General features: G+C 48.4%; 1 protein-coding gene across 3 annotated transcripts in view; it reads left to right on the forward strand.

The window, feature by feature from the left end:
• ABAT (4-aminobutyrate aminotransferase) overlaps positions 1–26,771 on the forward strand; it is an 88,443-nt gene that overhangs the window by 56,144 nt on the left and 5,528 nt on the right. For all 3 annotated transcript variants that reach the window (XM_079946256.1, XM_079946254.1, XM_079946255.1), the window contains 11 exons: positions 16–45; positions 2,060–2,177; positions 6,607–6,656; positions 13,814–13,894; positions 14,510–14,602; positions 15,099–15,161; positions 17,585–17,648; positions 18,152–18,300; positions 22,165–22,302; positions 23,118–23,285; positions 24,522–24,668. In XM_079946256.1, the coding sequence (XP_079802382.1) occupies positions 16–45; positions 2,060–2,177; positions 6,607–6,656; positions 13,814–13,894; positions 14,510–14,602; positions 15,099–15,161; positions 17,585–17,648; positions 18,152–18,300; positions 22,165–22,302; positions 23,118–23,285; positions 24,522–24,668 (1,101 nt within the window). The remainder of the gene's footprint in view (positions 1–15; positions 46–2,059; positions 2,178–6,606; positions 6,657–13,813; positions 13,895–14,509; positions 14,603–15,098; positions 15,162–17,584; positions 17,649–18,151; positions 18,301–22,164; positions 22,303–23,117; positions 23,286–24,521; positions 24,669–26,771) is intronic.

The following is a 26,771-nucleotide window of genomic DNA, read 5'->3' on the forward strand; positions in this document are numbered from 1 at the left end:
TCTTCTCTCCTGCAGGAATTAATGAAACAGCTGAATGTAATTCAGGTGAGTGGGGATGAAACAGCTGAATGTAATTCAGGTGAGTGGGGATGAAATAACAATCCTTCCATTGCTTCTTTGTTACAGTTTCACCAAAGGAGGCAAACACTTAATCTGTGCTGGCTCTTTTTTAAAAACATGCAGCTGACTTTTTTTTTTTTTTGCGGTATGTGGGCCTCTCACTGTTGTGGCCTCTCCCGTTGCCGAGCCCAGGCTCCGGACGCGCAGGCTCAACGGCCATGGCTCACGGGCCTAGCCGCTCCGCGGCATGTGGGATCTTCCCGGACCGGGGCACAAACTGGTGTCCCCTGCATCGGCAGGCGGACTCTCAACCACTGCGCCACCAGGGAAGCCCATGCAGCTGACTTTTGATCTAAACATTTTTTTTCTAATTTCCCTTGTGATTTCTTCTTTGACTCATTGGTTATTTATGTGTTGTGTAATTTCCACATTTTGGTGAACTTCCCAAACTTCTTTCTTTCTTTCTTTTTAAATTTTTTAAAATTTTATTTATTTATTTATGGCTGCGTTGGGTCTTTATTGCTGTGCGCGGGCTTTAGTTGCAGTGAGCGGGGGCTATGCTGCTTTGCAGTGCACAGGCTTCTCATTGCGGTGGCTTCTCTTGTTGGGGAGCACGGGCTCTAGTCATGTGGGCTTCAGTAGTTGTGGCACGCAGGCTCTAGACTGCAGGCTCAGTAGTTGTGGTGCACAGGATTAATTGCTCCGCGGCATGTGGGATCATCCCGGACCAGGGCTCGAACCTGTGTCCCCTGCGTTGGCAGGCAGATTCTTAACCACTGCGTCACCGGGGAAGCCCCCCAAACTTCTTTCTGTTACCGATTTCTAATCTCATCTCATTCTGTTGGGGTTGGAAACTTATTTTGAGTGATTTCAATCCTTTGAAATTTATTGAGCCTTTTTTATGGCCTAGCATACCGTCTATTCTGGAAAATGTTCCACATGCGCTCGAGAGGGACATGAACCTTACTGTTGTTGGGTGGGGTGTTCCATGCATGTCTGTGAGATCTATTGATCTGGAGTGTATTCACGTTAATCCTCTGCCTGTTTGTTCAATCCGTTGCTGAAAACCAGGTACCGAAGTCTCCAACTAGTCTTATAGAATTACTTTTCCCTTCAATTCTGTTGGGTTTTGCTTCATGTATTTTGGGGCTGTGTTAGCAGGTGCTTATATGTTTATAGTCGTCTTAGTGGATGGACCCTTTTGTCATCATAAAATGCCTCTCTTTACCTCTAGGAACATTTTGTTTGTTTTACAGTCAATTTTGTCTGATATTAGTAGACACCATGGCATCTTTCTTATGATTGCTGTGAGAATCATATATCTTTTCCCATATTTTTACTTTCAACCTCATTTGTATTCTTGAATCTAAAGTATGTCTCATGTAGACAGCATATAACTGAATCTTATTTTTTAACTTTTTTTTTAACTGAATCTTTTTATCCAGTCTGATGGTTTCTGATTTTTTTTATTGAATTGCTTAATCCATGCACAGTTAATGTTATTATTGGTGTAGTTGTATTTACAGCTTCCGTTTTATTTTTTGTTCTCTCTCTGTCTCATGTCTTTTTTGTTCCTCTCTTCATTTTCTACTAATTTTTTGTACATAAAGTGAATATCTTCTAGTGTACCATTTTCATTTCTTTCATAATCACTATATATTTTTTAGTTTTCTTAGGCCCTAAGGCTTACTATATACATTTTAACTTTTCAGAATCTTCTTCAGAGTTATATCTCCATCTTTTTTGTTGTTATGTATAAAACACATACAGAAAAAAAGCATAAAATACAAATCCACAGCCTAATAAACAATTATAAAGCAAATCACCCATGTAATTACCAGCAGGGCAAAAAATCCAACACTGCCAGCACCCACAGATACCGTCCATGTGTCCATAAATGGGCAGGACATGGCTTACTTCATCAATTCAAGCTTAATCCTGAAAGACTGAGGGTCTAAGGAATTGCAGTGAGCCTGATCCAGTCTCTCCTTTCCCCAAGAATGCAGAAGCCGTGCACTTTTTCTGCAATTACGAAGAGAGCCGAGGCAATTACCTGGTGGACGTGGATGGCAACCGGATGTTGGATCTTTATTCCCAGATCTCCTCTGTCCCCATAGGTAAGAGCTGGAAAATCAGTCCCTGAATGTAGCCTGTGTCTCTGTGTAGTTGTGGCTCTCCAGACTTCAGCCACTCCTTCCAAGATGTGCATCCTTGTGTGCAGCCAGACACTTCCCTCAAGGGCAGAGAAAAGGAGCAGGTCATTCGTAGAGCATGTATTACTAGGGACTTTATATGTCTTTTCTCATTTACTGCTCCCCCAAACCCCACAAGTATGGATCTGGGTACATATGCCCATTTTGTAGGTAGATGAGCAAAGCTTGGAGAGGAAGCATAGGTAGAATGTGAACCCATGTCCAATGTCAGCAGTCTTAGGATTCCTGGAAGAAGATCCTGAGGCAGGGATTTGGTGCAAGTGGTTAACTGAGGGAGAGCTCTTGGGAGAAAGGGCAGGGAGGGAGAGAGCAGAGGGCAAGGGGAAATTAAGAAGGATGAGGTCTCAGCCAGAGACCAGCCACAGCCTGATTCCACGGGGGTCTCTGAAGCGGGCATTGCACCCCAGAGTCGGTCCCAGACCAAGGCAAAGAGGCTGGCCTTTTGGTACCCCTGGGCCAGTCGGTTCCTGCCCATCAGCTGCCAGAGGGAAGGACTTGTGTCATCTCTTGGGCGAAGCAGCTTCCATTCACCAGGGGCAATTTTCCAGAGAAGGAGGCAGCTGGAGCCATTAGCAGCACGGCCCCCGCCCCCCGCCAACACACACACACAGAGCAGCTGGGAGAGGGGTGGCTTGCCCAGGAAAGGTGACCTGGAGGGGCACCAGTAGCCTCTGCCTTACCAGGCTCCCCTCCTGGCCATCCAGAGCGAGGCTGTGCTGCTGCAGGAGGGCATGGCAGACGGGACAGACGGGGCTGATTGGCACGTGCAGGTGGCTGCTGTTGGTAGCTCGGACGGTCGATGCTTCTTGGGTCGATGGATTACCCATGGCATCCGCTGGTTTGTAGGCTGAGCGTCGGATGAAACCTGTCCCTTAGTGGATGATGGCAGACATCCTGGGCTCCCCATCAACAGCTCCCCACCCCCCTCCAAGCCCCTGCACTCAGCCACCTGGGGTCTTTCCCCTGAGACCCCCCTTTAGGTCCCCATGCCTCTTCTGCTTTTCTCCTGCCCAGTCCCTTGAACCTATTTATTTCCCATTAAGATGAGATTCTATGGGAAAAGAATCTTAAAAAAAAAAAAAGGGAATGGATATATGTATATGTATAACTGATTCACTTTGCTGGACACCTGAAACTAACACAACATTGTACAACAACTATACTCCCATAGGGGACTTCCCTGGCAGTCCAATGGTTAAGACTCTGCGCTTCCACTGCAGGGGCACAGGTTCGATCCCTGGTTGGGGAACTAAGATCCCACATGCTACACAGTGCGGCCAGAAAATAAAAAATAAAAAGAATCATACCAAAAAAAAAAAAGCTATACTTTTTTTTCCAATAAAAATTTTAAAAAAAAAGAGATTTGGGGAATTCCCTGGTGGTCCAGTTGTTAAGACTCAGCACTTTCACTATGGAGGCCCAGGTTCGATCCTGCTTGGGGAACTAAGATCCCGCAAGCTGCACGGTGAGGCCAAATTAAAAAAAAAAAAAGGGGATTAGATTCAACAGTTGGCAGATGACTCATTGTTTGGGGGAAGTTCATCATTCAGAGATCCCTTGGCCTCTGAAGGCGATTTGGAGTCCAAGATTTACAAAACCCTCTCTCCATATCCTGTTGGGGTGAACGGGATAAGATCTCGAGTTTTCCTGGGACTGTGGGCCAGTCTCTTCCCAGCTAACCTCTGCATCCTTCACACCACCCCCCACCACAACCACCCGGGGCTCCTTCTGCTTCAATCCCCAGCCAGCCAGCATCTCTATGGGGGGGTGGGAGGATCAGGCTAGCAGTAGCTGTTAAAAGACCAGAAGTTCTAAAAAATTCCCTCTCTGGCCACCTTTTTTCCCACATCTGTAGTCAATGAGATGATTTTTTTTTTTTTTTTTGGGCGGTACGCGGGCCTCTCATTTCTGTGGCCTCTCCCGTTGCGGAGCACAGGCTCCGGACGCGCAGGCTCAGCGGCCATGGCTCACGGGCCCAGCCGCTCCGCGGCATGTGGGATCTTCCCGGACCGGGGCACGAACACGCGTCCCCTGCATTGGCAGGCGGACTCTCAACCACTGCGCCACCAGGGAAGCCCGAGGTGATTTTTTTAAACTAATAATTATTGAGAAATTACTGTCTGCCTGGCATAGTGCCTTCCATGTTATCTCAGGTAATCCCTAAGACCGTCCTATGTCTTTTACTATCACTTCCAGTTTATTGATAGGGAGCCAGGTTTCAAGGGGTTGCAGCTTCCCCCAGCTGTCCAGGGAGCCCAGGATTTGAACCAATGACTCTGCCTCTCAAGCTGACTTCTGTAATAGCAGCCTCCCAGACAGCCGCCCCTGCCCTGCAGTGTGGGGGCCCATGGCATCAAAAGCCCAGGCATAGGATTTCCTGATCAGAGGGCCAGCTCTGCTTTCATCTCTCCTTCTGAAGCCAATAGGAAATGCTGCATCTGTGGCTTAATTTGATTCCCTGAAACTGCCTTATCTACTGAGGCAGAAAAGTCATAAATACCCAGGCAGCGTGATAAAGAGTCAGAGCTGGAAGACCTCTAGCCAAAGGTCAGTTGGAAAAGCCCCACAGAGTGTACCTTCCTTGAGTACTGAGCACTCCCCAGCCTTGGTCCCAGCACAGCTGTGAGTGGGGTGGGGAGGGGTGGAGTGGAGAGGCAGAGGAACAATGTTAATTACTCTCCCCCTTGGTCCCCACATCACTGCCCCAACCCACGCTCCCTGCATCCCGCAGAGTGAAACCACAGGCTTTTCAAATCTGTTCACTCTTTAATTCCATCAGGAGAGAGTCTCCCCTGGGTGATGCTGGGTCTTTAACACCTGAATCTACACTTGTTATGGAGGAGATCAGGCCCCAGGTTCAGAGCCTTGGGCAGCTTTCTTACCCTAGTGATAGAAAGTGTCCGTTCAAAAGTAAATCTTTTTTTTTTTGGCTTCTCTGCAAAGCTTGCGGGGATCTCAGTTCCCGGACCAGGGATCGAACCGAGCCATGGAAGCAAAACCCTGGAATCCTAACCATTAGGCCACGAGGGAAATCCCAAAGTAAATCTCTTTAAATTAAAAAGTTAATTGGTTTAAAGAAAGTAGGTGCAAAATATGCATGATAAAAAAAATGTGATAATTGAAGACTGGGGGTTTTTCTCCAAAGTCTGCTTCCTGCTCCAAGAGTCACTGATGTGTTTTCTGATCTGTAACAGTTTTGAGTTCTAGCCTGTGTTACTGTATCTTCACATTGTTCCATCATTCAACCAATATCTATCAGGCTGAACAATTGGCATCTGCCTTTGAGGGTCCTGCATCTGGTCTCCTGACTTCAGTGCGTCCTACAACCTTGGCCTTCCTGCGCAAGTTGTTGCCAGGATTAGCAATAAGGAACAGAAAGCCCCCTGCACACAGATGCTCAGTAAATGGCAGTAAAGGCTCTGCAGAGCCCAGGACATCTGGCTCCAGTGCTGTGTGGGCCTGTCTTACTCTTCCCTCCTCTATAATATCCCATTTTATCGAGCATCTACTATGTGCAAGAGACTTTGTGTTCAGTATTGCTAATCCTGGCAACAACTGATCTGCTGCTGATGGACGTTAGGTTGCTTTCAAGCCTGCAGGTGTTGGCGAGTCACCATGAAGATAGGTATACACAGGTGTTTTGGGTTTTGTCTTTTTTTGCCATGCCACCTGCGGCATGTGGGATCAGAGTTCCTTGGGCAAGGATCAAACCCACATCCCCTGCAGTGGAAGCACAGAGTCTTAACCACTGGACCCCGAGGGAAGTCCCTACGTGGGTTTTTATCCACGTGTAGGATAAATTCGTAGAAGAGCAATTTTGCGGAATCAAAGGGCATCCTCGGCCTTGTCGCGGGGTGGCAGGCCCAGGCTGGACATGAGCAAATGTGTTCAGGCAGCACCGGTTGTGCTGGTCGCAGAGTGCAGCCAGCATCCTTCCCTCCCTCAGTCCCTGACCGAATGCCTGTTGAGATTTGACTCAAGCGGTGGACACCGGCGGGGAAGGCAAGGACCACGTTTGCAATTCGTCACGCAGGCCTGGGGAACCCTCCCAACCCTGGTCCCGAGTTAGCTTTAACCTTCATTCACTGTCTGTCTAGTCCAGTGTGTCTCCCACCTGAACATCAGCGTCATCCAGAGAACTAGTGGAAGACTTGGGGGCCTCAGCCTGAGTGATTCTGAGTCAGGGGAATCTGGGCTGGGTCCCAGGAATGGGCCTTTGTGTGTAAAGAGAGTTGCAGGGTTGGAAGGGAAGGGAGGGGGCAGGCAATGGGAGGGAGCGGCATGGGACCCCTGGATCCGATGCTGGTCTCTAACCGTATCTTCCTCTCCCCAGGTTACAACCATCCTGCTCTCATGAAACTCATCCAACAGCCTCAAAATGTGGTGAGTCCCCGGGTTATGCAGTGTTCACAGAGATTCAGAGGATCACTGGGGCAGCCTTTGGAAATAGTCCATCCCTTTAGTCATCCCTTAAGGTTTTATTGAGCACATACTATGCGCTAAGTGCTTGGTACGCCTTGGGTGAGCCCTGCTCCCATGGAGGCAGCCAGTTAGCCACACACATAAGTAGAGAATTGCAAACATACTAAGTGCTACAGACCGAGGCAGTCAGTGTTATGTGGGCATAAAACAGTGATAATGATAATAATGAACAATAGTTACGAGCATAATATGTGCAAACACTGTGGCTGGCACTTCACAGATTGAATGTTGCCAAGTCTATGAGGCAGCTACTGTTGTTATCCCTGTTTTACAGAGGAGGGAACTGAGGCACAGAGAGGTTAAGTATTTGTCCAAGGTCACACAGCTAGAGGAGGTGCTGGGAATAAAACCCACAGGAGCTGGGCTTTCTGGGGATGGAGGGGCCGGGGGTCAGGGAAGAGTGGTCCCTGCAGGGAGAGGAGGGTGGGAGGGAGAGGAGCAGAGAGCTTCAGGAACAAAAGAGGACAGCACAGCCGGAGCAGAGAGGGCCAGGAAGGATCCAAGTATGACTGGAGTGGCAGGCAGGGGGCAGGTGACACACAGTTCCTCATCCTCGGCACTGTTAACATTTGTAGCCAGATTCTTCTCTGTTGTGGGCGCCGTTGATGATTGATGACACTGGCTGTAACACACACGTGGAGACATGCCTACATGCTGAGTGTACTGCTGAATGAATTTTCCCTTGTAACCCAGTGTTTCCCAACTTTCTTTTTTCAATTATCACTCCATTAAGGAGCCTTTTTAGACATTAGTTTCCTGTTGCTGCCATCACAAACTGCCGCCAGCCTAGGGGTTTAAAACGTCATGCATTTATGGTTTCACAGATCTTGTGGGTCCGGAGTCTGGCCGGCTCAGCTGAGTGCTCTGCCTTGGGGCTCACGAAGCTGAGGTCAGCTCTTAGCTGCAAGCTCTGGGGGAGGATCCGCTTTGGGGCTCGGGCAGGTCGTTGTCAGAGTTTGTTTCACGTGGTCCTTCCATCGTCAAGCCAGCAACGGCTGGTCCAATCCCTCTCTCTGCCGCTGCCCTCGGCAAAGGGCTTGTGTGGTTGCACTAAGCTCATCCAGAAAATCCAGAACAGCCTCCTTTCTGAACTGAATACGAAGCTTACTTACGTCTGCAAAGTTCCCTCTGCCGTGTGATACTGGGTTGACCAAAAAGTTCATTGCGATTTCCCCAGAAAAACCCGAACGAACTTTTTGGCCAAGCCAATATATTCACAGTCCCGGGGATGGAATGAGGGTTGGGACATCTTCTTGGGGCATCTTCATAATTGTGCCGACAACACACCTATGGTGTGTGGTATATATGTATACGATGTGGTACATACGTAGATAATAAGCACCATAGAGATGTCTGTGCTTTCTATATCACAAGGGTAAGATGCTTTTCACCCCCACTGAATTCAACATGCCCTGACCCAGTTCCTATTCCCCCAGACCAAATTAGGCCGACCACTCCCCTTACTTCTAACGGCACATGAGTAGAATCGTACCGGCTGTGCCCTTTATCACGTCTGGCTTATTTCACTCAAAATCCACCTGAAGATGCATCCTTGGTAGCCGCAGAGGATCCATCCTCCTGGCTCTAATCATTCCATTGTGTGAACACGCTGCAATTAACATCCTGCCTACCGCTGATGAGCATCTGGGTCGCTTGCTACTGTGAACCTTCCAGTGTGTCTTTCAATGGCACATTCACGCGTCCCATGATACAAGGCCAGTCCGTCTCTGGCCATAGTGAGCGCACACAGTTGGCCTCAGCAGATCCCGCCGGACAGCTTTCCAAACTTTTCCAAATCTTCTCCCTCCAGCAGTGTGAGAGCTCCGGCCACTCCCCACCCTCCCGGGCATTGCCTGTCATTGGGGCTTTCATTTTTCTCAGGTGTGACATACGTGTCCACACGTGACAAAGAGTGTGATTCCTAAAAGGAAATCAAAGAAAAGCAGGGGGCCCGAGAGCCCGACCACGTCAGGAACTGACTATCCAATCTTAAACGTTTTCCCTTGAATCTGAACAGCAGAAGATAATAGGAAAGAACTCGGGTCCTCTTTACCTGTGGGTGTGCCTGCCTGGGAGGGGCCTGGACGTGGTTCTCACCTCCAATTAGTTGACAAGTCTAGGGGCTGCTCCAGCAGAGGCCGCGTCCTCCGGAGGGTGTCTGGCGAGGCCCGTCGGTGGCTCCAGGCGTGTGTTTACATTCAGAGCCCCGCTTTGTTTCGAAACGTTCTGCGGATCCCAGATGCCTCAGCAGTTGGTGCTAAAAAACTATGTCAACAAACACACCAGACACATTTGCAGTGTCAGCTGCCTCCGGAGGCACAGTTGCCCAGCAGCACGTGACTTCCAGGCCCAGGGATTCTGATTTCGGGGGATGCCCTGCCCCCACCCATCCTGCCCGGGACCTGGACCTGGATGCCACCCCCCATCCTCCCTTCTCCCACCCAGTCCTGGGCCTGTCCTGGCTCTGCCCCCAACTTCCACTTGGAGTTTCCTCAACAGCCCCTCTTCATCACTCCCTCCCACCTCCACGTCTATTCTCACCTCCTCCAAACCACCCTCCAAGCTGCGCTGTGCCTGGAACCCTCTCCTGGTACCTACTGCCTTCAGGATGCATCCCAGCTCCTCCACTGCAAGTGTAAAGCCCTCTGTGATCTGGCTTCTGCTTCTTCAGCCTCACTTCTTGACATCTGTTTGCTTACTGATGGATGGAGTGCCTACTATGTGCTGGGCACTGTCCTTGGTGCTGGATTTGATGGCGAGATCACAGTCTAGATTACAGTCCAGAACAGTCTAGACCACAGTCTGGATCACAGATTCGATCCGTCTAGATCACCATCTAGACCGTAGTCTGGATCATGGTCTAGATCACAGTCTGTGCTGACGTCCTGCAGAGGGCACGGTGACCAGCACAGCCTTAGAGAAGTGACAGCTGACCGCCACAAGCTCAGCAGAGTATATCTGGGGCATCAGACCAGACGACCGTTGATTGACATCTTGGGTCTTCCAAACTCTTAGCGGGAAATGCGCTCAGGTGGTGGTCAAGGTATTTTACCTGTCCTGGGCAGGCTCCTGCCAAGTCATTGAAGTTCTGAGAAGGGCTTATCAACCCTTTTGTACCCCAAACACATCATCCATTATTCATGTGCCATGTCACCTGGATCCAATATCTGGGTTCCAGTTAGAACTTCTTATGTCACCAGGGCCATCTCATTACATTGCCCACAGGTTACACAATAATTATTGGGCATTGCACATGCCCCGCCATTGCAATGTGTGATGAGTGCCGACTGACATCCGTGGCACCTTGGCTAGGCTGGCTGGAGGGCAGCTGGCCTGGTCAGCTGAGACATCAGTGTGACCTCCAGGCCTTTTCACCTGCGTGATTCTGTCCTTCAAGACTGAGCTCCTGCCTCATCTGTATGTTGTGTTTTCCCACTGGCTCCTTCTGAGCACCCAAGAAGGGATCCTCATTTTTGCAGATGAGGACTCTAAGGACCAGAGGGGTTAAGTGACTTGCCTCAGGTTGCACAGCCACTTAAACCAAAGCTCATTCTCTTCCCGCTACAGCAGGTCTGATGGCGAGGATTCTAGAAACCTGTCCTCAATTGATTCTGCTACCCAAAGTCCCAGGTATCTTCTGTTCTTCATGAATATCACGCTTTGCCAAACAGGAGTACCACCTCCACATCTTCCCTGGGCCCAGATAGGCAGTCACGCTGCCAGCACGGCCATCCCCTCTGTGAGCCGCTTCCCCCGCTGCCAGTGATGGCAGTTCGCCTCCATCCTGATCTCGTGCTGTGCTTGATTTCTTTGGATCCCATTAATAACTCGAAGCCAAAACAAAAGGCCCCTCGGCAGCCCGCACAGGCCACCCAAGGTCTCTGGGCTGTGCCAAGTAAACTCGTGTCCGGCACTGACATTTTCGGGTGGAGACTGCTTGCGGCGTCTGGCAGAGGGTGGGATCTGAAGTCAGCAAACCTGGGTTTGAGTCGTGGTTCTGCCCCTTACCGTCTGTGTGACTTGAGGCAGGATGCTTGACCTCTCTGGGCCTCCGTTTCCCCAGCTCTACGGTGAAAACGGTTAACTCCCTCCACCGCTTATCCTAGACCCACCCGGCTGGTCACAAAGAAGAAGAGGCAACAGAGGTATGAGCCTGCCATGAACTCTAGTGGGCCACGCCAAATCCCAATGCCACCAGAAGGATGAGTGCTGGGGCCTCCCTATCCTTGGGTTTCCTCCGATGGAGTGATGCCCCCATTTGGATTTGCACTGAGTTTATTACACGATTGAGTCCGAGAGAGAGAGGGGTGCCTGAGAAGTTCCCAAATCCCAGGCTCAATCAAACCTTCCATACTTTTTAATTCGATGTTTTTATTTTTATTATTTATTTGGCTGTGCCTCTCGGCTTGCGGGACCTTAGTTCCCTGACCAGGGATTGAACCTGCACCCTCGGCAGTGAAAGCGCCGAGTCCTAACCACTGGACCGCCAGGGAATTCCAGACTCAGTGTTTTTATTTTTGACTAATTTCAGATTTACAAGTTGTGAAGATAGTTCCCATCTACCTTTTACCCAGTTTCCCCCAAGGTTAACACCTCACCTCTCTATGGTACCCTTGTCAAAACTAAGACATTAACATTGGTGCATTACCTACCACAGACTTTATTCAGATTTCCCGTTTTTCCACTAGTGTCCATGATTTTGGTCCCCAGAATCCAATCCAGTACGCTGCATTGCATTTAGTACAATCCCTTCCTATTACCCAAGTCCACTTCCTGATGACCTCATTCTTGTCCATTGAGCAGACAGACCCCTCCCAGACTCTTACCAAGCCTTCCAGGGGGCACTGGCTAGACCTGGAGGGACTGGACCGCTCTATTCTTATCCCCATTTGCATTTCCATTTGTGTCTTTTCCATAATGGTGGACACGTGTCATCATTATACATTCATCAAAACCCATAGAAGGTACAACACTCAGCGAACCCTAAAGTAAAATTGTAACATTCTTTTTACACGACATTTTTCCGGCAATACAACATCACCTTCAGTTAATGCGCCTTCGTTTACTTAACCTAATGTTGGCATTTAGAGTGGTTCTCTTTTTTGTTGTAAATAACACTCCCTCTTTCCTGGGTATCAGAAGCGAGTGTCTGTTTAGCGTCAGGCTTGCATTGTTGATTTCCTTACAGAGGGAAATCCTTCTCTGGACGCACATCTATCAAAATGGTGCGGGGCGGGGGTGGGGTGGGGGCGGGGAGGAATTTTTCTAACACTGCTTTTTCATATGCAGCTCATTCATTTATTAACCAGCTCCCTCATCAGATTGCTCTCCTAAGGCTCATTCTATTTAGAAATTGCAGAGCTACTGAAGCCTCTTTTTTCCCCGTTTTTTTTTTTTTTTTTTAATTAAAGTGTAATTCACATGCAGTCAAATCCATCCTTTGCAGGTACAGTTCTGGGGTTTCAACAAATGCATAATCTGGGAATTCCCTGGTGGTCCGGTGGTTAGGACTCCACGCTTCCACTGCAGGGGGCACAGGTTTGATCCCTGCTTGGGGAACTAAGATCCCACAAGCCACGTGGCCAAAAAATAAATAAATAAAAACTTTAAAAATTTTAAAAATGCATAATTGTACAGCCACTGTCAAAACCCGGACATTTGCACACCCATATTCATACTGTTCACAGTAGCCCAAAGGTGGAAGCAACCTAAGTGTCCATCAGCAGATGACCAGATACAGGAAATGTGGCATATCCATACAGTGGAGTATTATTCAGCCTTAAAAAGGAAAGGAGAAAAAAAAAAAAAAAGGAAAGAAAATCTGCCGTATGCTGTAACATGGATGAACCTAGAGGACATTATGCTAAGTGAAATAAGCCAGTCGCAAAAGGACACATAATGTTTGATTCCACTTATTTGAGGTGGTTAGCGGCCTCAAGATCAGAGACAGGAAGTAGAATGCTGGTGGCCAGGGGCTGGAGGGAGGGGAGAATGGGGAGTCAGTGTTTAGTAGGGGCAGAGCTCCAGTTTTGTAAGATGGAAGAGTTCTGGAGACGGATGGTGATGATGGTTGCATAACAATATGAATATTCTTAACATTACCGAGAACTATACGCTTAGAAATGACTAAGATGGTAAATTTTATGTTACTTGTTTTTTAACCACAATCCAAAAAAATCCAGACACAAACCATTCATCTCCCCAAACATTCCCCTGAGCCCATGGGTAGCCGATCGCACCCGAGCCCCTGACAGCCATGAGCTGTTTTCTGTCCCAATAGTTCTGCCTTTTCCAGAATGTCGTAGGAATGGAGCCCTGTAGTGGGTGACCCTCATTCCAGCTTCTTTCACTCGGCATCGTGACTTTGAGATTCTCCCGTGTTGTTACGTGTGTGGGTAGATTGTTCCATGTCATTGCTGAGCAGCGTTCCATGGTGTGCCTGTACCACGGTCTATTTATCGTTTCCCCAGTGGAAGGACATTTGGGCTGTTTCCATTTCTTGGCAACTGAAGATAAAAGCCACAACAAACCTTCATATCCGTTCACATCTTTGTCTGACATATGCTGTCATTTTTCTCTTAGGTAAATGCCTCAGAGCGAACTGCTGGGTCATAGGGTGTGTGTCTGTTTAACATTATAGGAAACTACCAACCTGTTTTCCAAAGTGGCCGCACCACGTTACATCCCCACCAGCCGTGAATGAGAATTCTCACCAGTAATTGTTATTGTCCATTTTTTGTTTTTCAATCATTCTGATTTTTTTTTAAGATTACAGATTTAGAGGGAGGTGCAAAAAATAGTACAAAGAGGTCCCATGTATTTTCTATCCAGTTTCCCCCAATGGTAGCATCTTACCTAGTGATAGTGCAATATCCCAACCAAGAAATTGACACTTTGTTTTAAACCCAGAGCAATCCTAGTGGATTTCTCTAAAAACGCAGGGAAGTATTTATATCATTCCCCACAGCGTGGAACACATCCACTCTGAAAAGCATCGCTGGTGGGTGGGAGCTGGGTCAGGTCGAGAAGTCACTGCTGGTCTCCTGGCTTTTTTGCAGAGCACATTCATCAACAGACCTGCCCTCGGAGTCTTTCCTCCTGAGAACTTTGTGGAGAAGCTCCGGGAGTCCCTGCTCTCAGTGAGTCTGTGGGGACAGCTTGCCACCGTGAGAACCCACCTCTGCCCTTCACCACGCTGGCCCGCAGCTCTGGTCTCCAGGAGGCTGGAGCAGCAGGGAAGGAAAGAACTGAGATCCATAATGATTAAGGATGGGATGTTTCTACTTCAGTCTTGCTCTCCGTGCTGTTTCTTTCATGAAGAGTCTTTTTAATTTTCCTTTGCAAGAAAAGCTGGGATCCCTTGTGTGCGGGAAAAAGGGAACCCGGGGAAGTTAGTATTGATCCCACGACAGGGCCTTTGCCTGTGCCCTTCAGTCCTCCTTTGGGTTTCAGTTGCTACAAGGATTAGAGTCCTTCAGAACCCCGAATTCCCACCTGTAAAATGCGGGTGTCTCTGGGCAGAGGTTGCGTCAGGAGGGATGTCTGGGCTTTTCTTCACCTTTTTTCCTGTCTGGCCTCCAACCTGGGGCCTTTTGGGGCCTCTCGTCCACCCCGCCCCAGTCAGACTGCCTCCGGGACTGCATCCCTGTTTCCCTCCCAGACTCCCACAGCCTCCGGGGCCCAGTGTGCAGCCCCTGCAGAGGCCCCGCTCCAGCTGAGGGGGCGGGGAGCCCACAGCTGTTTCCCTCCCACAGGTGGCTCCTAAAGGCATGTCCCAGCTCATCACGATGGCCTGCGGTTCCTGCTCCAACGAAAACGCCTTCAAGACCATCTTCATGTGGTACCGGGTGAGGTTTGGGGCTTGCATGCAGGCAATGTGCACACACACACACACACACACACACACAGGCCCCCCAGCCCCCAGCCACACACTCAGCCCTTGTCCGACTGTTCATCCCAGCTGGCCAGAGTACTGGACATCAGTGGTCATGGTCGAAATCCAAGGAGGGCCACTGCCTGGACCGGGTTTTCCAAACATCCTGGCAGTGTGTCGTGTAAAACCTCCCCAGTGTCCTTATACTGTGTTACCTGAAATAACATACCATCTCTTCATCTTCATTGTTGCCAGTAGAATAGTAAAGCAACTTATTCATCCATCTATTTATTTCATCACAAGGACAATGAATGGTCTCATGCTTCAGTCCATACGTGTAATGTCGACGTGTATATGATCAGCTTTTGAGAAAGCATCCCCTCGTTGACTAGATGTTGGGTTGGGTGGAAAGTGGGAGCCCTTCCTGCCCCAGAGCGTCTCTGAGAGTTTGTTCTGTTCCATTTTATCAGAGCAAGGAAAGGGGCCAATCGGGTTTCTCCAAGGAAGAGCTGGAGACGTGCATGATCAACCAGGTGAGCCCAGCATCCCCTCCTCCTCATGCGTGGGGCCCTGTCCTCCTCAAGTAGGAGGGTGTCTTAGTTAGCGCAGGCTGCCATAACAAAACCCCTAGACAGGGTGGCCTAAGCAACAGACATGTAGGATGTATTTTTCTCACAGTCCTGGAGGCTGGAAGTCCAAGGTCAATGTGCTGGCCAATCCAGTTTCCCAGGGCAGGCTCTCTTCCTGGCTTGGGGATGTCCACCTTCTCACTGTGTCCTCCATCTATCTCAGGGAGAGGGATCAGGCTCTCTGGTATCCATTCCTATAAGGGCACTAATCCCATCACAGGGCCCCAACCACATGACCTTGTCCAACCCTAAGTACCACCCAAAGACCCCATGTTCAGATACCATTACACTGGGGGTTAGGGCTTCAATATATGAACTTGAGGGTGACTTAAACATTCAGTCCACAACAAGGGATCCTCAAGCATTCCAACCCCCTAGTCCATTCCCTTGGTTTCAAGGCCGGCCGAGTGGAACTCTTCCGACTAGCACTCATCAGTTTCCCAGGACAGCTGCCTGTATTTGACCCGTCTAAAGTGGCATTTCATGTGTTCTCTAGAATAATCCAAAATGTCAACACAAATGTATGTGCAAGGGTGTTCACTCGTTGGTGTTTAGATTGGCAACCACCTGTATATCCAGTAATGGGGAAAGATGGATTAAGTGTAGGGGTTCCAAGTGGAACCCCAGCAGTTCAGGGAGGCACCAAAGGGGCCAGTGTTGGGGTACAACAGTCGGGGGTGCACGGGGAAGACCAAGTAAGGCTCCAAGATTCCCAGCCAGCTTCAATCAGAGCAGGCCAGTCCTTCCCCTAAATCCCACTATGATTGAGGCAGAAGTGTATACCGCTTAAAAAAAGGGGTGGGGGCGCGGGTGTTTGCAGATCGAGAGCCACTGAATTCAGTTACCGACTGTGTCCAGACACAAAGTTCTGCAGCCAGGATAATCACAAAGGGTTTCTCTTGGCCTGGAGACACGTGTGCTATAATTTAGTGAAAACAGGGGGATGTAAGTTGCATAGGCACTGTGCTCTCAACCATGTAAATCAGCATAGGGGCACACCTCAGAGATACTGGGGGTTCGGTTCCAGATCACCCCGGTAAAGCAAATGTCGCAATAAAGCGAGTCACATGATATTTTTTAGTTTCTCAGTGCATAGAAAGTTATGTTTATACTATACTGTAGTCCATTAAATGTGCAACAGCCTTAACGTCTTAAAAAAATGTACACACGTTAATTCAAAAATACTTCATTGCTGAAAAATGCTAACCATCATCTGAGCCTTCAGGGAGTTGTAGTAGCAACATCACAGATCACCGATCGCAGGTCACCACGACAAGCAGAATAATAACCCAAAAGTCGCAAATATTGTGAGAATTACCAAAATGTGACACAGAGACACGAAGTGAGCAAATGCCGTTGGAAAATGGCTCCAGAAGACTTGTTCCATGCAGGGTTGCCACAAACCTTCAGTCTGTAAAAAAGTGCAACATCTGTGAAGTGCAGTAAAACAAGTTGCGCCCTATATATCACATTTGGAGACTAACAAAGGCATATGACAAGAGGGCATTCTGGGATTTGTGGGAAGAGGTCTTGGAGCTTTTCCCGGGGGTCTCAGGGACCCAGTGGAGATCAGCCGGCCTGAGAAAATGCCATACAACCTCCCAGAGACTCAGGGGCCCCCAAGGTGGCCTCTGCCGCGTCCCCAGTGGCTCCTGAGTCACTGGAGGCAGGTCTGATTCCCTTGCCAGCTGGAGGGTCAGAAGGCAGTGCTGCTGGGCCATTCGCTTGGGGCTGGAAGAAGACTGGGGTTCATGAGTCCCTCCTGAGCTCAGGGGCAGCCCCGTAGGGAGAGGGAAAGCTGGGGGTCCCACCCTCCCGCTCTGGCCCAGCAGACCTCATCCAAAGCCTGGGCATGTCCTGTGTGGGGCCCAGCTCAACCTCAGGTCACAGGAGGCAGGTACCACCACCAGCACCTGGCCCATCTGTGGGCTGTGGGAGCAGTCGGGGGGGCAGGGGGACTGAGGCAGGGGAGTTTGAAAAGCCTGCGGACGCCTGCCAGTGACAGAAAGGAGAAAGGTGGGTGGTGAGGGCCCAGGGCCAGCAGGCCCGCCCACCTTCAGGCTTGACCGAGAAAAATGGGCCCACGTGGTGCAAAACTTGTGAGAAGACAGAGGTTCAGGATATCTATTTCATGAAATCTCTTGATAAAAAACAAACAGAAAACACCACGTGTGGGCTGGATACAGACCTCTGGAGTCCAGTTTGTAACTTCTGCCTGAGAGGGGATCCCGGTTCTCCTGAGACTTTCGTACTCCTCGAGGTTCGTGGGGGCCACCATGTGGGTCCCCAGCTCACAACCCTGACTGACGGCTGTTTCTTGGTTCCAGGCCCCCGGGTGCCCCGACTACAGCATCCTCTCCTTCATGGGTGCCTTCCATGGGAGGACCATGGGTAAGGAGGGCCGTGAGATCCCAAGGTGGCAGGTAGAGTAATAATAACAACAACAATAGTGACGGCTGCCTCTGCTCTGACACTGGCGGCTTCCACGTATTGTCTCATTGATTGCATACCGTTCCCTGGAGACTGGGGACGGCTGTTGCCACTTTGCAGATGTGGAAACTGAGGCTCGGCAAGGGAAGGAACATTCCAAGCCCATGCAGGGGCCGAGCTAGGATTTCAATCCTCGTCTCTCTTCCTTCAGAGTCTGTGTTAGTCTGTGATAGATCAGAAAGCAAAGACACGCACACACACACACACACACACACACACACACACACACACACACACACACAGAGAGAGATTAAGACACATGGGGGCCACTTCAGCTTCAGGATGTTCCCAGAACTGGGGTTCTGCAGGCACCGGGCCTCCCTGGGCTGCCCCATCTCCTCCTCAGAGACCATCCATCCTCCTTCCCTGAGCCAACCTCTGCTCTTCTGTTGTGCTGGGCTTAGGTTGCTTAGCGACCACGCACTCCAAAGCTATTCACAAGATCGACATCCCTTCCTTCGACTGGCCCATTGCACCATTCCCACGGCTGAAGTATCCTCTGGAAGAGTTTGTGAAAGAGAACCAACAAGAAGAGGCCCGTTGTCTAGAAGAGGTAACCCCCAGGTCCTCCCCTCACCTCCCCCCTCAACCCCTCACCCCAAGACTTAGCCCCGGGGAAGAGGAACACACAAAGAGTTTATCCAGGGGCCCGCGTGGCGCTCCCTGGCTGGGACGGAGGGACGGGGGCGCTTCCTGCCCCAGTGTTCCATGTTAGGAAAGGTACTGAGACATTGATTTTGCACCCAGCCTCCATCACCCCGCTTCTGGTACCAACTTCTGTATCATGTGAGTTTCTTTGGGGACAAGCTTCATTGCCTCTGGAGTAAGAGAAAATGAATTGATGGAAAGAATACAGGGCAACTCATAGGAAAAACAATTCCATGGGATCCTGTAGTCCACTGTGTGTCAGTCTTCTCCAGAATCCTGGGGCTTTTTTGGGAGCCCTGGAGGTTGCAGTGGGGGCGGGGAGGGACTAAGGATGGGCAACTCTGGTCCCCGTGCCTCCACTTCAACCACAACAGCCCCCCTTTGATCTGTCCCATATATTGGGGTTCCATGTAAGACATTGGAAGGATTCTGTTGCAGGTGGGGGGTGGCGGGGAATGGCTATCACTCTTCAGATTTGGATTTGAGCTCACATAAGGCTGGTTTGCCTCTTAAGCTCATCATTCTTTTTAATTAATAGTTAACACCTACTAGGTGTAAAGCAAGGTGCTAGGCGCTGGGTATTTAATGGTAAATAAAAGAGACAAGGTGATGCAGTCCAAGCAAAATAAGGCAAGCTAAATGTCACTACAGCTTTTCTAGTAACTACATTTTTTAAAAGTAAAAATAATTGGGTGAAATTAATTTTAATAACATTTTATTGAACCCAGTGTATCGAAAATATTGTGTCATGTCATTAATATTTAAAAATTATTGATGACATGTTTTTATAGTCTTTTTTCGTGTTAGATCTTTGAAACGCTGTATTTTACACGTAGAGCGCATCTCAGTTTGGACCAGCTACATTCCAAGCGCTTGCTAGCCACATGTCTTTCCTGCATCCTATCAGAGAGTATAGGGTAGTCAGAAACACAGCACTGGACAAATAAGCAAGAAAATAGCTATATGATGACAAATTGCAGATGACACTGATTGCAAAGAAAAGCATCTTAGAGCTTCCCTGGGGCAATTGGTGAGACCGAGGCTAAAACTGCATCATCCAAATAGAAGGTTTTTCCTTAATTCTGCAAAACAGGGAAAGATTGTACTTGTTACTCTCTCCAGGTGTATGGTTTGGGTTTTTTCAATTATGTGTAATTATTAAATTATTTAAAAATTATCACATTATTTTTTTTAATTTTTATAAATTTATTTATTTATTTTTATCTTTGGCTGCATTGGGTCTTCATTGCTGCACGCAGGCTTTCTTTAGTTGCGGTGAGCCGGGGCTACTCTTCATCGCGGTGCACGGGCTTCTCATTGCGGTGGCTTCTCTTGTTGCGGAGCGTGGGCTCTAGGTGCGCAGGCTCAGTAGTTGTGGCTCGGGGGCTCTAGAGCGCAGGCTCAGTAGTTGTGGCGCACGGGCTTAGTTGCTCCACGGCATGTGGGATCTTCCCGGACCAGGGGTCAAGCCCGTGTCCCCTGCATTGGCAGGCGGATTCTTAACCACCGCACCACCAGGGAAGCCCCAAGTATCAACAATTATTAGTCTTTAATTATCTGTAAGAAGAGGCCCATTTTAGAGCAAGAGTTCAAGAAATATAACCTCTTGGGGAAAATAAGATGCTTTTCTCACTGTTAACAGTTAAAATTTTTTTTCTTATAATGACCTATAATGGAGGAGAATCTGAAAAAGAATATGTGTGTGTGTGTGTGTGTGTGTGTGTGTGTGTGTGTGTGTATGTAACTGAGTCACTTTGCTGTACACCAGAAACTAACACATTGTAAATTAACTATACTTCAATTAAAAAAAATAGTTTAAAAAAGTTAAATTTTTTTTTTTTTTTTTTTTTGCCGTACACAGGCCTCTCACTGTTGTGGCCTCTCCCGTTGTGGAGCACAGGCTCCAGGACGTGCAGGCTCAGCGGCCATGGCCCACGGGCCCAGCCGCTCCGCGGCATGTGGGATCCTCCCGGACCGGGACACAAACCCGTGTCCCCTGCATCGGCAGGCGGACTCTCAACCACTGCGCCACCAGGGAAGCCCAAAAAAGTTAAATTTTTATTTTTATTTTTTGGCTGCGTTGGGTCTTCGTTGCTGCACGCGGGCTTTTCTCTAGTTGGCGAGCAGGGGGCACTCTTTTTTGTGGTGTGCGGGCTTCTCATTGCGGTGGCAAAGTGATTCAGTCATATATATATGTATGTATATATATGTATATATATATTCTTTTTCAGATTCTTTTCTATTATGGATTATTACAAGATATTGAATATAGTTTCCTGTGCTATACAGTAGGACCTTGTTGGTTATCTGTTTTATATATAGTAGCTTGTATCTGCTAATGCCAAACTCCTAATTTATCCCTCCCTCCCCACACTTTCCCGTAAGTTTGTTTTCTATGTCTGTGAGTCTGATTCTGTTTTGTAAGTAAGTTCATCTGTATTTTTTTTTTCATTTTTTTTTGGCCGCACCGCGTGGCATGCGGGATCTTAGTTCCCCGACCAGGGATCGAACCCATGCCCCCTGCAGTAGAAGTGCAGAGTCTTAACCACTGGACCACCAGGGAAGTCCCTGTATGGTTTTTTAGAGTCCACATATAAGCGCTATCATATGACATTTGTTTTTTTCTGTCTGGCTTACTTCACTTAGTATGATAATCTCTAGGTCCATCTATGTAACTGCAAATGGCATTATTTCATTCTTTTTTATGGCTAAATAATATTCCATTGTATATTTATACCACATCTTCTTTATCCATTCATCTGTTAATGGACATTTAGGTTGCTTCCACCTCTTGGCTATTGTAAATAGTGCTGCTCTAAACATAGGGGTTCATGTATCTTTCAAATTAGAGTTTTCTCTGGATATATGCCCAGGAGTGGGATTACTGGATCATATGGTAACTCTATTTTTACTTTGTTAAGGAACCTCCATACTGTTCTCCATAGTGGCTGCACTAATTTACATTCCCACCAACAGTGTAGGAGGGTTCCCTTTTCTCCACACGCTCTCCAGCATTTGTTATTTGTAGACTTTTTAATGATGGCCATTCTGACTGGTGTGAGGTGATACCTCATAGTAGTTTTGATTTGCATTTCCCTAATAATTAGTGATGTTGAGCATCTTTTCATGTGTCTGTTGGCCATCTGTATGTCTTCTTTGGAGAAATGTCTGTTAGGTCTTCTGTCCATTTTTTGATTGGGTTGTTTGTTTTTTTGTTATTGAGTTGTATGAGCTGTTTGTATATTTTGGAAATTAAGTCCTTATCAGTCGCATCGTTTGCAAATATTTTCTTCCAGTCTGTAGGTTGTCTTTTCCTTTTGTTTATGGTTTACTTTGCTGTGCAAAAGCTTATAAGTTTGATTAGGTCCCATTTGTTTATTTTTGCTTTTATTTCTATTGCCTTGGGAGACTGAGCTAAGAAAACATTGCTACAGTTTATGTCAGAGAATGTTCTGCCTATGTTCTCTCCTAGGAGTTTTATAGTGCTGTGTCTTATATTGAATATTTAAGTCTTTAAGCCATTTTGAGTTTATTTTGTGTATGGTGTGAGGGTGTGTTCTAACTTCATTGATTTACATGTGGCTGTACAGCTTTCCCAGCACCACTTGCTGAAGAGATTGTCTTTTCTCCATGTGTATTCTATGTAATGATAAGACACTATGACATTTTCAACTTAAATTCCAGGGGTCCACAGCACCCCACATGCCCATCCTCCGAGGCTGCCCAAGAGCCTCCACGAATCCTTGTCATGTCCCCCTTTGGAATCCAGGTGGAGGACCTGATCGTGAAATACCGGAAGAAGAAGAAGACGGTGGCGGGGATCATAGTGGAGCCCATCCAGTCTGAGGGTGGAGACAACCACGCATCGGACGACTTCTTCCGGAAGCTGAGGGACATCTCCAGGAAGGTCAGCACACAGGGCCAGGGCTGGATGGGGCCATGGGCCATTTCCAGTTGGTTTTCCAGAGCAAAGGGTTAGCCTGGGGTCCTTGTAAACTTCCAGATGTTCAGAGGCTGCCTGTCGGCCTCATGGGTAGAGAAGTTGGGGGTGAGGGCAGGACGGGGGATTCTCCCCTAAAATCTTATTCCAAAGTCAGTCTCCAACCTGCCGTCCTAGTCGGGGACATTCCCAATCACGAGAACATCCTGGGGAAAGCCTAAGCCTCCTCCCTTTTCCTTCTAGGGACCCCACCTCATCTTTCAGCCCATTGTGGTCCACACTGAACAGAAGCCAAATGAACAAACTTCATGTTAATATCATGTCTATTTTAACGTGTCTTGCACGTATAACTGGCCTGTCCAAGCAGTCAGTTCACAGATAAAGGTGACATGACACGAGTTGATTTAAACACAAATGCTAAGTAAATAATAGTCCAGGTGATGAGCAGAGCTGGCAAACACTGCACCGGAAGTTTGGGAAATGGGGCTGCCTTACAGTTGGGACACCCTTCCTTCTGAGCAGGGCAACTTGCTCAGGGACCGAAGCCGATGGTTCAGGGAGCATTTGATGTTCCGGTTTCGTACCAGCCGAGCAGTTTGAGGCCACGTGCAGACACAGCCCTGCTGGAACTGCCCTCCTGCAGCCTTAGTTTGGTTTTGCACAGCCCAAGAACACAGGCTTGGTTTGAGGTTCAGAAAGCAGTGGCTCTTGGGCTGGATTTGGGGGTCCGAGGTGGGCGAGTTGCGCTGGGTGTTTATTTCTCCTTCATTCCATGTCGGCAGCATGGCTGTGCCTTCTTGGTGGATGAGGTCCAGACCGGAGGAGGCTGCACCGGCAAGTTCTGGGCCCACGAGCACTGGGGCTTGGATGACCCAGCAGACGTGATGACCTTCAGCAAGAAGATGATGACCGGGGGCTTCTTCCACAAGGAGGAGTTGAGGCCCAACGCTGTGAGTGTGGACCCTCTCCTGTCCAGGGCAGGGGAGGGAGGCGGGGCAAGGGGCATCGACGTCTCATTACTGCTTCTTTCTCACCAACAAGGAACTAAGTGAATACCTAATGTGTCACAGAGGTTTCCTAAAGCCTAGTTCTTATCAATTTAATTTAAAGCCAATGATTACGATTACCCCAGCTCTCTCTGCAGGGCTGACTTCATAGCAGTCCATTGTCAGGCTTCTAATTTTTGCTTTGTGCACAAGCAAAAATAGTTATTAGCTGCTGCTCTGAATGGAGCATTTGCTCCGTGCCTGGCCCAGTTCTAAGTATTCCTCTTGTACTTTTAATCCTTACAACAGTCTAACCAAGTAGATGGTATTTTTCTCTCCCGTTTTGCTAATGAGGAATCAGGCACAGAGAGGTTAAGTAAGTTGTCTAAGGTTACACAGCCTGTTAAGTGACAAAGTCAAGATTTAAACCCAGAGCTCATACTCTAAACCATTTTACTGTACTGCCACTTGTACGTATGGATTCTCATACACACACACACACACACACATGCACAGAGTCATCAAGGGCCCAGGATCGTTCCTTCCACCATTCCTGCATGTAGCTTCTACCCTCAAGGTCACTTCATGATCCAAAATGGCTACTGGAGCACCGTCTCAATTTGATGCAGTAGGAAAGAAAAAGGAGGGAAGGATAAAGTGGCCCCCTTCTCGTCTTTAAGCAGCCTTCCCAGAAATCCCACAACATTTCTGTTTCTACCACTTTTGACTAAGATCTGGTCACATGGCCACTCCTAGCTGCAAGAGAGGCTGGGAAGTGTGTTTTAGTTGGCTGCATTGACACCCTGAAGGGGGAGTAAAGCGGGTGGTCTTTGAGGGTCAGACTGCTACCAATCCACTCCTGACTCCACCACCTAAGGGGCCATATTTTCACAGACAAATCACTCAACCACTCAGCACCTCAGCTTCCTCCTTTATAAAATGAGGATTATGGTAATTAGGGGCCAACCGTCTCGGTTTCCCCAGGACTGAGGGATTTCCCAGGACCTGGACAAGTTGGTGTCCCTAATAGTAGTACCTGCCTACAGGGTTGCTGTTACAGAGCGATTTTGGTGAGACCATATGCGATATCCTCCCAGCACTTAGTAGCTACTCGCTGGGTTAGTCTCTCTTCTCTTAAATGGGGAGGAGTGTGTCTGGGGTGTGCCTGGAGCCCTTCTGATGCCCTGTGTCTTGTTCCAGCCTTACCGGATCTTCAACACGTGGCTGGGGGATCCGTCCAAGAACCTGCTGCTGGCTGAGGTCATCAACATCATCAAGCGGGAGGACCTGCTGAATAACGCGGCCCATGCTGGGAAGGTCCTGCTCACGGGACTGCTGGACCTCCAGGTACTCCGCCCGGCTCTCCCGGATCCCCATCCACGGCTCCCCACGGCCCCCGCGGACAGCAGCTGAGCTCTTCAGTGTAGCATCACACCCGCTGCCCCAGCAATTCTGAATAGGCTGCGCCATTTCTGTAGGGGACGCCTTCCCACCGCTCCGTCCCGACCCCATTCCCAGTTCCTGAACTCCCGGTTTTCTGCTGACACTGAGTTCAGGCATCCCTTCTTTGAGAAACCTCCCCAATGTTCCCTGTCTCTCGTTCCCACCCATTTGCCCACTATTCCCTCCTCTGGACCACCTTCTACATCCTGATCACTCCGTAGCAGTGCTCTCCAGGGGAACAGATTGCTAGCTATGCACATAACTTCAAAGGTCCTAGTACCTATACTAAAAGTGAAAAAGAAGGAGCTGAAATTAATTTGAATAATATATTTTACTTAACCCATCATATCCAAAATATTATTTCAACATGCCACCAATATATAAAATAATTCAATATTTCTTATTCTTCTCACAATAAGTCTTTGAAATCCAGTATGTACTTTACACTTACAGTGCATTCCAATTTGGACTCACATTTCAACAGCTACATGTGGCCACCTCATTGGACAGTAGAGCTCTTTATTATAATTATTTGTCTTTGTTATGTCTACTCCCTGCCCGACACGCTCTCCTAGATTTGGGGACGGGGGATGCTGCTGGGAGGAACCAGTGTTTCCAGGACTGGCCAGCCCAGCCCAGGAGTTAGGAGGAGAGATGACCCTAACCCCAGAGGGCTGGATACAAAGAGCCCTTCCTTGAAGCACCCAGTCACCAGTGAGCTGAGCAGATCCACTGATGGTGATGGTGATGGTGATGACGAAGCGAGGAGGGATGGTAGTGATAACAGCTTCCATTTACTGAGAGCCTGCTCCTGCCAAGTTCCGTAATAGGGGATCTCATACACTCTTAAGTCCAATGGTAACGCTGTGGGTGTAGACACCACCATGATCCTTATTTTACAGATGAGGAAACTGAGGTGTGGCGGGTTATTAACTTGTCCAAAGTTACACAGCTTGCACTGGGGTTTGAACCTGATTCTTGTAGCCTTCAAAGCCCATGTTCTTTTTTTTTTTCTTCTATTTTTTGACGAGATCTGTTCCCCAACTAGGGATCGAACCCAGGCCCCCGGCAGTGAAAGTGCCAAGTCCTAACCACTGGACCACCAGGGAATTCCCAAGCCCATGCTCTTTGCCAGCATTTACCTCTCTGACATGATCAAGGACATAACAATAATAATTATTATTATTTATTATTATTTCCATTAATTGAGAACTTGCTCTGTGCCAAGCATTATGTTAGGTGCCTTATCTCATTTAATCCTCAGAATAGGATTGCTGCATTTAGGGGGAAAAAAAGCAGGTCCCCCCCGCAGTTAAATTTAAATTTCACAAATCTGAAGCCCAGGAGGGAAAGGCAGACACTGGACTTGGTTCCAGTCACAGGGCGGAGGCAGGAGCTTCAGGGACCACCGTCTTCCTCTCCCAGGTAGGGATGCCAGGACACCCGGTTAAATTTAAAAGATGGCAACTAATTTTTTTTCTTTTTAGCGTAAGTATATCCCATGCAATGTTTGGGACATATTTATACTAAAAAATTAGAAGTTGCTTATCTGAAATTGAACCGGGTGTCCTGTTTTTCTTCTGGCACCCTTAACCCAGAACAACTTGAAGTTAGGAAACTATAATTCTCCTCATTTTCTGGAGGAGAATGGGGAGAAACCCAGATTTAAGCCAGATCTGCCTGATTAAACCCAGATCTGCCTGATTGCAGACTCTGAAGGGGCAAGTGTGGCTGCTGAGATAGCTGAGAGCCTCTAACTGTGCTGTAGCTCTAGGGGGAATTTCTTTTTCTTTTCTTGGGCTGGATTTGCATTTAGACTGAGGCTGGGCAGGGGTCGGTGCTAGGAAAAGCCTCTGGGAAGGGTGGAAGGATTGGGCCCTTCCCTCCTGCCACAATGTTCCTTCCCCTGTCACCAGCGTGGCAGGAGAAATGTCAGGCGCTAACTTATGTCCCCTGGGGGGACAGATGCACCCTGCTTGCAGTTGGTGCTGGAGTATGGGACGCGCC

This window comes from Stenella coeruleoalba (genome assembly GCF_951394435.1).
Source record: "Stenella coeruleoalba genome assembly, chromosome: 15".
Taxonomy (NCBI): domain Eukaryota; kingdom Metazoa; phylum Chordata; class Mammalia; order Artiodactyla; family Delphinidae; genus Stenella; species Stenella coeruleoalba.